This window comes from Meles meles, chromosome 20, assembly GCF_922984935.1.
Source record: "Meles meles chromosome 20, mMelMel3.1 paternal haplotype, whole genome shotgun sequence".
Taxonomy (NCBI): domain Eukaryota; kingdom Metazoa; phylum Chordata; class Mammalia; order Carnivora; family Mustelidae; genus Meles; species Meles meles.
Window position 1 is genome coordinate 10044370 of NC_060085.1, and position 12624 is coordinate 10056993.

Consider the following 12624-nt stretch of genomic DNA (forward strand, 5'->3'; position numbering starts at 1 on the left):
CAGGAGAGAGACAAACAAATATAAACAAATCAGTAAAAGTATATGTCAGAGAACGATCAGTCCTAGGGATAAAATTAAGTGAGGTAAGGAGATGTTACTGCAGACAGATTTCAGATAGCAGAGTGAGGGGAGGGAGGGCCACGTGGGTATCCTACAGAAGTGTGCTCTAGGTGGGGTCTGAAATAACAGGGACAAAGTGCAGAGACTTGAACGTGCCCAGATGGTTCAGGGAGGAGGGAAGAGGGAGGAGGTCAGTGTGGTTGAAGAGGGGTGTGTGTGTGTGAGAGTGGGAGGAGGTGAAGGCAGGGATGTGATGGGGGCAGATCGTGCAGGGCTTATGGGCCTCGAGGAGGAGTTCTGCTTTTATTTTAAACCAGAGGAAAGCCACTGAAGGATGTTAAGCAAAGGAATGCCATAACTTAACATACTTAATTTTTTTTTTAACATACTTAATTTTAAAATTTTTACTTTTTTTCCTGTTTTGGGCTGTTGAGAAGAGGGAAGGGAGTGAACCTTGAGCAGGTCCATGACCAGCTCAGAGCCTGACACAGGTCTCTACCTCACAACCCTGAGATCCTGACCTGAGCTGAAATCAAGGGTGAGATGCTCAACTGGCTGAGCCCCCCCCAGGTACCCCAATTTAACATACTTTAAAAAACCTAAAAAAAGATGTGTACAGGCTATATTTATATCACATATTTATAATTTTATTATATATTAGAAGGACACGAACATGACATATATCAATAGGATAGTGTTATGGGTCAAATTGTGTCCCCCCAAAAAATCAAGTTGAAATCCGAACCCACAGTACTTGAGAATGTGACTGTGTTTGAAGACAGGGCCTTTATAAAGGTAGGGCTAGAGGAGAGAGGGCCCGATTTGGGTGCCATGATGAAACGGGCAATCCTGGGAGGCCTCATGGAGGAGATGAAAACTAACCTGCATCTAAGAGTAAAGAAGAAGACATGTGGACACACAAAGAGATATCTGGAATATGCACTCAGAAAAAAGACCATGTGAAGACATGGAGAAGGTGGCCCTCTGCCAGGGAGAGAGGCCTCGGAAGAAACCAACTCTGCCAATGCTTTGATCTCAGATTTCTAGCTTCCAGAACTGTAAGAAAATAAACTTCTCGGGGTGCCTGGTGGCTCAGTCGTTAAGTGTCTGCCTTTGGCTCAGGTAATGATCCCAGGGTCCTGGGATCGAGCCCTGCATCGGGATACCTGCTCGGCGGGAAGCCTGGTTCTCCCTCTCCTCTCCCGCTGCTTGTGTTCCCTTTCTCCCTGTGTGTCTCTCTGTCTAAAAAGTAATAAAAAATCTTAAAAAAAAGAAAATAGATTTTTCTTGTTTATATATAATAATAAATTAATAACTAACATATATAAAAACATATAAATTAAAAAAATATTTGGGGGCGCCTGGGTGGCTCAGTGGATTGGGCCGCTGCCTTCGGCTCAGGTCATGATCTCAGGGTCCTGGGATCGAGCCCCGCATCGGGCTCTCTGCTCTGCAGGGAGCCTGCTTCCTCCTCTCTCTCTGCCTGCCTCTCTGCCTACTTGTGATCTCTCTCTCTGTCAAATAAATAGATAAAATCTTTAAAAAAAAATTTGTAGTTAGTTTGAATATAGTGGGTTATAGGGCTACAGTATGGATTATGGGATTATAAGAAGTTATGACTAAGTTTTCTTTACTCTTTGTAGCTCCCAAGAAGCCCACACTGCAGTTAGGATTGTAGGGACAGGAAATAGGTTAACTGGTTTCTGGATTAATATCTCAGCTTTGCCCCTTACTACCTATGCAGCTCATCCTATCGGAATAAATTCCTTGGTAGATTTCTCTAATCAGGTTTTTCTGGTCCTTCCTGAGGGGTCAGAAGCAATTCATTTCTGTTTCTCTGAGTTAATGACAGTTTCCATTTGTCAGAATGAAACAGTGGTGGGTGGTTGGAAAAGACGGGCAGGTGATATGTCCACCTGTTCTTGTGCATAGAAATAACTTATTTTTGGGCTGAAATATTCTGGTTAAGAGCAAAATCACAATCAGAAAAGAGAAGGGTGGCTGTAGATGTCCACAGTCAGCTTCCAGGGGCCCTGGGGTTTTGTTCTCTGGGATGTTTTACAGGGAGAGGATGTCAAGGGATTGTATGTTTCTGGTTACCAAGGACCATCCGGGTCCACCTCTGGTGGGTGTCTGGTGTAATTCGATAGCACCTCCTTTCAGTCTTAAAGTTGTTACTGTTTGAAGGTCAGTTATAAGGTCACTCTCCACAAGCAGTTCTCATGGGGCTGGGGGGTGATTCTGCCCCCTTTGGGCACATTGGGCAATGTCTAGATGCATTTTTGGTTGTCACACTGGGTGTTTGCTTCTGGTGTCTAGTGCATAAAGGCCAGGGTGTTGCTAAACAGCCTATGGGGTACAGGATGGCCCCCATGACAAAGAAGGATCCTGCCCTAGACAGGACATGGACAGGAAATGTCCCTCTGGGAGCTTGTCACACATGGTTCAATGGGTTGTTTTCTCTCATTAGGAACATTGAGCCCTAAACATGGATTTAATTCAGTGAACATTCATCACTGTTCTCTACATAATGAGCCCATACTGGTGACTCTAGAGAAAAATAATTCATGATTGCCATCTGTATGGGGATCCAGCCTAGTGGGGGAGACAAGGACATGACAGTCAAGACACAACACAATATGTTAGATGCCAGGATAAGGCAGGTTCAAGAGACGGGGTAGTGCAGAGGAGGGAGGGTCTGACTTTGGTGCTGGGGTGGAAGTGGGCAGTCTTGGGAGGCTTCACAGAGGAGGTGAAATTTGAACCATGTTGAAGAGTAATAGTTCACCCAGTGGCTTGGGGGTGGCATTCCTGGCAGAGGAACAGCCAATGCAAGTGCTCAGAGGTGAGACTATAAAGCCCATTGGGGGAGGGTAAATAGTCCCCCACGGGGTACTTCTATGCCAGGTGCCCCTTCGGGCACATGAAATCACATTATGAGGTCTGTAACTCCCTTAAACAATTCAGTGTAGGCTGTTCTCGTGGGCTGAGCTGTGCTGTCACTGAATTCACATGTGAAATCCTAATCCAGTACCCAGAAAGTGATCAGAGAGCATGTGGGGCTGCAGGTGTGCTTTGTATGGCTTGCACTGTGGAGTTTTGCACACTTTCTACAAATTGTGAAATTCAGAAGAAACTCCTGGTGACAAGGCAGGTGTGAACTTGTGCGGTTGGAGGTTGGCCTCCATCCTCCGCCCAACCCATTCTCAAACACGGGGGATTTGAGTTCTTATCTTCTTGGGGGCAGGAGAGGAAGTGATAGGAACTGATTGTCTCATGACACTTCCTCAGTTCAGCATATGGTTGGTTGTCCACATTTTGATGCTTTTACTTGGGGCCTTTCGCCATTAGTACAGACCAGCTGTACCCCACGTTTACAGGATTGGATTTTAAGACCCCAATTGTCATGCTATAGCAGTTATAATAATAGGGCAGCTATTGTAAGACCAAATTTAAAAATTGAAGGTATTCATGCAACCAACCAAATTTTTGGTTTCTCTTGAAAAAATAGAAAGTCTGGGAATACTGGGACAATTAATGGTAACAATCCATTCCTTCATACACAAGCTGTAGCAGATTCTGTAGACATCCTAACTTTATTCGCTTGGCACTCTGGGGTTCTTTATATGTTGATGGATTCTCCTGCAAGCAATGGCAACTCTCTGCCTAGGAGAACAGCCTGCAGTGAATGTGTTGGCTTGGTACACAGGGCAGAATGCAGGGCCCTCAACCACTGATGGATCAGAGTGGCACTCTCTCCTTGGATGGGAGAGCTCAGTGAGATGAGTCATGGTTACCACCAGCAGTGACTTACTCACTACCATAATAATTAATGCCTGTATTGGCTGTTTCCTCTTCCTTGTCTCATTTCTTTTCTCCCCTACTGGGATGGTTAATTTTATGTTTCAATGTGGCTAGGTCATGCTACCCAGATATTGGGTAAAACGTGAGTGTAGGTGTTACTGTAAAGGTATTTTTTAAGAGGAGAGTAACATTTAAATCAATAGACTTTAAGTAAAGCAGAGTACCGTCCACCATGTGGGTGGGCCTCCTCCAATCAGTTGAAGGCCTTAAGAAAAAGACTGCCTTCTCCCAAATAAGAAGGAATTCTGCCTGTAGCCTGTCTTTGTCTGCAGCTACAACATCAACTCTTGCCTGGGTCTCCAGCTTGCTGGCTAGATTTTAGACTTGTTACCTTCCACAATCACAGGAGCTAATTTCTTAAAATCTCTGTTCCTGTTTCTCTCTCCATTCCTCTCTGCCCCCCACATCATATTGATTCTGTTTCTCTGGAGAACCCTGACTAATACACCTATTGATGCTTTCTGGAATCACCCCCATGTAAACTCCTTACACTCCTCTCAGAGACTGCATTTGGGTGAACCCCAACTGAGACCAGGACAGAACAGCCCCCAAATTGCAAAGAAGGGTCTTCCATGCTGGAGAATAGAAAGCCTCCACTTTGGGAAGATTTTTTTTAAGGAAAAGATTCAGATGATACAGTCTTAGGGTAACAAACTCATTTGGAAGGAGCCTGTTGGCAACTCTCCTCATGACTCATACAGCGATAGTGATCTGTGTGTCTTAGAGGTTCTGAATACAGCCACCAATTGTACCTTGTATGTTTTCCTGAACGATGTCATTGCAATGGATGTCCACTGAGTTCATGTGGGTGTTTAAGCTGAAGATCTGTTCTTCTTCAGAGCAATTGTCTGTAACAACTCGAGTTTCGATAGCTGGTGAGAAAAGCAATATGCAAGCTTGCCATTATTATAAGCTTTAAATGTGCATAGCAACATGGACAGGTGACAATTACTGAATGTCTAGAACATGCCAGGTACTGCACATTGTCAAATAACCTGTGAGGGACACTTATTCTTTTTTTTTTAAAGATTTTATTTATTTATTTGACAGACAGAGATCACAAGTAGGCAGAGAGAGAGAGAGGAGGAAGCAAGCTCCCCACTGAGCAGAGAGCCCGATGTGGGGCTCGATCCCAGGACCCTGAGATCATGACCTGAACTGAAGGCAGAGGCTTTAACCCACTGAGCCACCTAGGCACCCCAGGGACACTTATTCTAATGAGGAAACTGAAGTTCAAAAGTTAAGTAAGACTATAACTCTTGAAATACAAGTTCTCAACTAACGTTCTCTAGCAATCATCTTATTAAAAATTTTAAAATTTATTTACCTATTGATAGAGAGAGAGAGGGTATGAGCAGGGGAAGGGGCAGGGGGGAGAGAATCTTAAGCAGGCTCTGTCCTAAGCGTGAAGCCTGATGTGGAGCTCGATCTCCCAAACCTGAGAGCATAACTTGAACTGAAATCAAGAGTGGTAGGCTCAACTGACTGAGCTATCAAGGAGCCCCCTCTAGCAATCATCTTTGAAACAACAGTTCTGTTTCTAGAAATTTATTCTCAGAAAACAATCATGGATGGGATGGTAGATTTAGCTACAAGAAAGTTCACAGCAGCAGAGATGATAGTGTGAAAAATAGGAAATGATCTAAAAGTTCAACAAGGAGGATTGATTTAATAATTGATGACTTATCTCTATAATAGGGAACCATGCTTCCGATGAAAATGAAGTCACAGGAGAATTGTCATCAAGAAACAAGATCATGAAAATATTTAACATATATTAGCAGATGACTGGAGGCTGGCTGTGAGCTGAAATTGTTGAAACTGGGTGATAGGTACATTCCTCCTGTGTCTGTCTATTCCCTGATGAGGGGAATGAAACCCAGTGAGGTGAGGGCACTGGTCTGTCCCATCAGTTAGTACCTGGCCAGGTCAGGAAAGATGAGAGCTTATTGTAATCTGAAAAATCATTTAATTTTGAGTGAAATGAATGAATGAGTCCTGATTTTAGTTAACGAATGGGTCCTGATTCTAGTTTTCCAAGAAGGTTAAGCAGGGGGTTTTATTTTATATTTAAAAATTTACAGGGGCGCCTGGGTGACTCAGTGGGTTAAGCCTCTGCCTTTGGCTCAGGTCATGATCTCAGGGTCCTGGGATCGAGTCCCGCATCAAGCTCTCTGCTCAGTGGGGAGACTGCTTCACCCTCTCTCTCTGCCTGCCTACTTGTGATCTTGCTCTCTCTCTGTCAAATAAATACATAAAATCTTAAAAAATTATTATTATTATTTTTATAGAGCATAAACTATCTTATCATACAAATAGGTAAAGCAAAATGATTAGATAGGCACACACTGATCCTTAGATATCTTTGGGTTGAATAGAAACACAGCAGTATTTCTGGAGGCCAATTTGGTGATATGTATCAAAGTCTATAAAATTTTTCTCCTTGACATAATGAGTCTTCCTCTATGAATCTATCCTAAGAAAATATAAAAAAAAATACACACAGTTAAATTTTCAATGGTCTTTTTCATGGGGTTACTTGGCTATCACCCACATTTCCCAGAATAGGGAACTACAGTATAAATAAACATACAATATAAATAAATTATATACAATGCAATTTGATAAACCATTGAAAACAATAATGTAGGGAATGATGATGTATGTCATTTACACAGAGATATGTTGGTGATGTAATGAGTAGAAACTGTATGTACAATGTCACAAACACAGCAAATATGCATCTGTATCAGACATGCATCTATGTGGTTACAGGATAGGAAGACTGGGCTGTGGGCAGATTTGGCTGGTCTAAATTTAGTTTCGTTTATGTGTTTTCTTCCTATTTTTAAAAAATTTAACACTTGGCTTTGCTATGATATTTTATTTGTTTTTATTATTTTTTAAAGACTTTATGTATTTATTTGACAGACAGAGATCACAAGTAGGAAAAAAGGCAGGTGGCGGGTAGTGAAGCAAGCTCCCTGCTGAGCAGAGAGCCTGATGCAGGGCTTGATCCCAGGACCCCAGGATCACGACCTGAGCTGAAGGCAGAGGCTTTAACCCACTAAGCCACCCAGGTGCCCCTGTTTTTATTTTTTAAAAGAGCGAAATGATTACTAAGATCAAGCTGTTTAACATGTCCTGTCACGTGGTTACATTATGAATATGTATGAATATGTATGACAAGTATGATAAAAGTATTTTTATTTCAAAAATATGCAGTAAGATGTTCCTTCTGGGATGGAACTGTGATATGGGCCAATAGGTATTAGGCATTGGCTTAAAAAAAAAAACCAAAAAATTACTTTTAAGCCCAAATCCCAGATTCAGGATTGGAAACTATTGGCAGTCTTTCCTTTGTTTCTTTTTGTTTTTAAAGATTTTATTTGTTTATTTATTTATTTGAGAGAGAGAGAGAGTGAGAAAGCAGAGAGAGAACGAGCAGGGGAGGCACAGAAGGGAAAGCAGACTCCCCACTAAGTGGGAGCCCGACACAAGATTCGATCCCAGGACCCCAAGATCATGACCTGAGCAGAAGGCAGCTGCTTAACCAACCAAGCCACCCAGGCACCCCCTTTATTTATTTCTTTTTTTTAAAACAGGTTTATGGAGCTGTGATTAATGTGAAAGAAATTGTACATAATCCAGTGTACAATTTGATGAGTTTTATTGAATGTATATACCTGTGAATATACTATATTCCTATGAAACCAACGCCATAATCAAGATACTGAATGTCTCTCATCCCCAGCAATCTCAAATTTCCTCCTTCCTCCCCCCATCACTATAGATAACTTGCATTTTCCAGAAGTCTATATAAATGGACTCAAGCAGGGTATTTATTTATTTTTCTAATTGTGTAACTCAGACTCCAGCTTATAATTAGCCCCTGGGTGTATCAGGCCATATCCTCTTCTTACCTATAGCACTGTTGTGGATTTTCTGGATTTTTTGCTCTGGGGATTTCAAGGCAGTGTCTAGAGCAGCGGATTCCAAAATCTGGAGAACATCTGTGGCCCAAGATGCGACTTTTTCCTTCTCTCCCGTTCCCAGCAGAGTTTTATTAGCGAGAAGTGACTCGAACGTCTCAACAACACTTTGCAGCTTTGAAGATACAAAGAATAAGAAAACAAATCCAATCTGATAGATCTCACACCCGGAGGGAATGTAGAAAGCATGAGAAGGTAGCTTCTGGAGCCAGAGGACCTGGTTTCAATCCACCATTGGCCAGCTGTGCGAACTTGGAAAAAGCACCCAATTGTTCTGTGTGCCTCAGTTTCCCCAAATTAGGATGGGCACAGTAAAAGGACCCCATAGAATTTTGGGGAATATTAAATGAATTAAGAGATGCTACCTTTATTGAACAGTCTCTTTGGCTGCTACACACCAGATGAAGGTTCGTTATTATGAACATCTTTTACTGACAGGGGAAGTGGTAAGGCTGCCAGAAATAGACCAGTGGTTCTCCATTAGGGCGATTTTGACCCCACAGGGACATTTGGTAATGTCTGGAGACATTTGGATTGTCATCACTGAGGGATGCTACTGATATCTGGTGGTTGGGGGCCAGGGATGCCGCTCAATGCTCTGTAACACACAGGACAGCACTTCCCTGCCCCCTCTGGAAAGTGACCCAAACTCAGGTGTCAATGGTGTCAAAGCTGAGAAAATGTGAAGTAGAGTTATAGCTCAAAGGACATTCTAACTGGCCTTTTTAAGTCAAGAAATTTATCTATGAAGTAAAACAAAGAGACAAGCCAGAGGGGAGAAGAATGAAGAGCCAAGGTGAGTTTTATAAATATCAGTGTAATATAATTGTAATATAGGTGACTTGAAAGATGATTTTTATGCGAATCCCCACATCCTTTTACTTAAAGTGTGGTCCTTGGACCGACAGCATCAGCATCACCTGGCAGCCCATTTGGAATGCAGTCTTTTGGGGTCCTGAGTCCAAATCTGTACTTTAACAAGCTCCCCTGGGGATTTGTTGCACAGACACACCCCAGAGATATTGCAAGTTTGGTTCCAGACTCCCACAATAAGGTGGGAGTAAAACTGTCCAAATAAAGTTTTTGGTTTCCCAGGACATATAAAAGTAAGTGTGCAACAGCATTCTGTCCAAAAAACGTACAAATGTCACATCCCCCGGCACTCATCACGGCAAGCGCACTCCTTAATCCGCATCACCTATTTCACCCATGAGTCCTGGGTGATGTGTGGGAGTGATGAGTCACTATATTGGACTCCTAAAACTCATATAACACCGTATGTTAACTAACTGGAGTTCAAATAAAAACTTAAAAAAAAGCCGATCAATCAAAATAAACAATGTGCAAACCTTAACTAAAAAATACCTTATTACTAAAAAAGGCTAATCATCACCTGAGCTTTCAGCGAGTCGTAATCACTGATCACAGATCACCACAACCAATATGACATTAATGAAAAAGCTGGAAATACTGTGAGAATTATGAAAATGTGCCACAGAGACATGACATGAAGTGAGTCAACACTGTTGGAAAAGTGGCACCAATAGAGTTATTCCACACGGGGTTCCCCAAACCTTCAATTTGTAAAAATTGCAATGCAAGTACAAGAAAATGAACCATAATGACGTGAGGTATGCCTGTATATTAGAGTACTAAACAGGATGGGGACTTTGTCTCACTCACAAAATGGCACCTAGAACAGTCCTTGACAAATGCAGGTGCTCAGTAAGTGTTCATAGGTCACATGAATGCTCTTGGGAAAAAAAAGGCTATCACGTGAAAGCGTTATAAGCAGAGCGATCTATCAAAAGGGCTGGAGGAACATTCAGAACCAGGGTTCAAATAAATCTTTTCAAGGTTTTGCTCTTTGGCTCTGAGTCTTTGTGGAAATCGTGAGCTGAGTTTGCTAGTTTACAAGCAGCCTCCATTCCTGCCCAATATAGAAACCATATCTCTCTCCTCTAAATGACAGTTGAAATCATCTTGGTTTAAACTCATTTGTACAGAGTAGGCACCAAAGTAGTTACGCTTCAGAATTGCTATTGAAGTGTCTGATCCAGCATAAAGACTTCGTACCTTTTCCTGGTAATGCATTTGTTAATTGAGGCGAACATCCCATAACATGAAATGCCCCCCTTTAAAGTATACAATGCAACGGCCGTTTAGTATATGCACAGTGTTGTGCAGCCACAACCTCCGTGTAGTTCTAGAACATTTCCATCATCCTGAGATAAAACCCATTAAGCAATCACTTCCCATTTTTCCTTCCCCTGGGTTCTGAAAACCACTAATCTGCTTTCTGCGTCTATGGACTTGCCTGTTCTGGACATGTCAGGTAGAAATGGAATCCTACACTGTATGACCTTTATGTCTGGCTTTTGGCACCCAACATGATGGTTTCAAGGTTTATCCATGTAGTAATATGAATTAGAACTTTATTCCATTTTATGACTGAATAATATTCCCCTATATGGATAAACCACTTAAAAAAATCCATTCATTTACTGATAGACATTTGGGCTGTTTCTTCCTTTTGGATACCATGAATAATGCTGCTATGAACATGGGCTTGCAATGATATGTTTTGAGTCTCTGCTTTCAGTTCTCTAGGGTGTATTCCTGGGAGTGGAATTGCTGTGTCATACGGGACACAGCATATGTTTAACTTTTGGAGGAAATGGACAATGAAACTTCGTAATGAAATGTTCCTGTTAATTACATGATTGTCCACTACTTCCATGAACACTTGTTGAACTCCCTTTGTGGGCTTGGGCTGATTCCTGCCCTCAGGAAGCTCACTGTCTAAGTGACGACAACACATCATGGAAATGTTGCAAGTCCCCAGAGGTAACAATGGATAACCTGGATGGAGGGTGTACCCTGGGCCAGGTCACTGTGTTAAGTACTCTACGTATAGTATTTCATCTAACCTTCTTATCCTTCCAAGGAGGAAGGTGCCATGAAGAACCCCATCTTACAGATGAGTAAATCAGTCTTGCAGAGTGTGATGGTGAATTTTATGTGTCGACTTGGCTGGGCCAGAGGGTACCCAGATATATTTGGTCAAACATGATTCTGGCTGGGTGTGTCTGTGAGAGTATTTCTGGATGAAATGAACATTTGAATGGGTAGATGGAATAAACCAGATTGCCCTTTCCAATTTGAGTGAGCCTTATCCAGTCGGTCCAGGGCCTGAACAAAACACAATGTCTGAGTAAGAGGGAATTATCTCCCTCCTGAATGCCTGACTGGTTGATTGCTTTGAGGTAAGACACTGTTTCATGTTTTTTTTGGTTTGTTTGTTTGTTTGTTTTGGTGTTGTTTTTCAGGCTTGCCTGAAACATTGGCTCTCCGTGGTCTCAGAGCTCTGAGTTTGAACTTGGAATGACCCTATTGGTTCTCCTCGATTTCTAGCTTGTTCAGTGCAGATCTTGGGACATGTCAGCCTCCATGATTGCATAAGTGAATTCCTTATAACAAATCTCTGTTATCTATGTCTCTTGTTGGTTCTTTCTCTGGAGAACCCTAATACAGAGGGTTGTGTCATTTTGCCCATTTTACTTGTCACTGTGATGCTGTGATTTGAACCTCTTCTGACCTCCATAGAAGAACATGGGGAAATGGATATAAACTCATATGGAAGGGTTTAGGGAGACCATCCAGTGGGATGTGAAACCTGGATTGAGTCTTGAGTAGAGAAGGGTAGAAGAAACCCAGCCAGGTGAGGAACTGGGAACAGAGTTGCAGGCAGAGAGAACAGCATGGACTTGGAGGCCTGGAGCTTGGAGGGCAAGATGTGAATGGTCCCTCTGGAGTAGAACAGGGTAGGGGTGGGGAATAGGGAGAGAAAAGGATGAGCCCATTCTGCTAGACTCTAGGTTCTCAGAGACACTGGTCATTCTCTCTATTAACATTCAGAGTCAGTTTACAGACACTAAGTGATTACTACCTAACAGGCACTTTTTTTTCATTTAATTCAATTTTATTTAAATTCAATTAATTAGCATATAGTGTATTATTAGTTTCAAAGGTGGAATTTAGTGATTCATCAGTTGCATACCACACCCAGTGCTCATTACATCATGTGCTGTCCTTAATGCCTATCACCCAGTTACCCCATCCCTCATTCCCCTCCCCTCCAGCAACCTTCGGTTTGTTTCCTGTGGCTAAGAGTCTCTTATGGTTTGCCTTCCTTTCTGATTTTGTCCTCTTCTATTCTCCCCTCCCTTCTTCTATGCTCCTCTGTTTTAAAAGGCACTTTCTTGGTCTGTCTTTTTTAACTGCCTATCATATCCATTCCCCTTCCCCCTCCTTTTACTAATTGAATGACTTCCTTAGATTTTATCCGGACCATGTTCCCCACATACAGACCACACGGTCCCAGCTTCCCTTGCATCTAGTTTTGGCTGTGATACCTCCAACTTCTGGGTTGTTGCTTTAAGACGTATCTCCAAGGAAATTATTACAACTACATTAGCATATAATTGAGTGAGTAGATGTATCCCTTTTCTCCACTCTCCCCTCTTCACTTTGTGCTCTAGACAGATTGCCCTGGACTCATCTCCCCTCTACCCACCGGTACAAATGCCACACTGCAGCAACCCAGTTTTGATCATGTCATTGAGGACAAGATGCCAGGGGATGGTGGAGCAGAAGTTTGGAAAGAATATGGGTACCCTTAATGGCCTCATGGAGCAGAGTCCTTTCA

General features: G+C 42.4%; 1 protein-coding gene across 3 annotated transcripts in view; it reads right to left on the reverse strand.

The window, feature by feature from the left end:
• The window catches only part of ADGRE3 (adhesion G protein-coupled receptor E3), a 45103-nt gene that overhangs the window by 14979 nt on the left and 17500 nt on the right, over positions 1 to 12624 (reverse strand). For 2 of the 3 annotated variants that reach the window (XM_045992189.1, XM_045992192.1), the window contains 2 exons: positions 7848 to 8031; positions 4677 to 4796 (listed from right to left, as the gene is read on the reverse strand). In XM_045992189.1, coding sequence (XP_045848145.1) covers positions 4677 to 4796; positions 7848 to 8031 — 304 coding nt within the window. The remainder of the gene's footprint in view (positions 1 to 4676; positions 4797 to 7847; positions 8032 to 12624) is intronic. The other variant, XM_045992190.1, reaches the window with a different exon arrangement.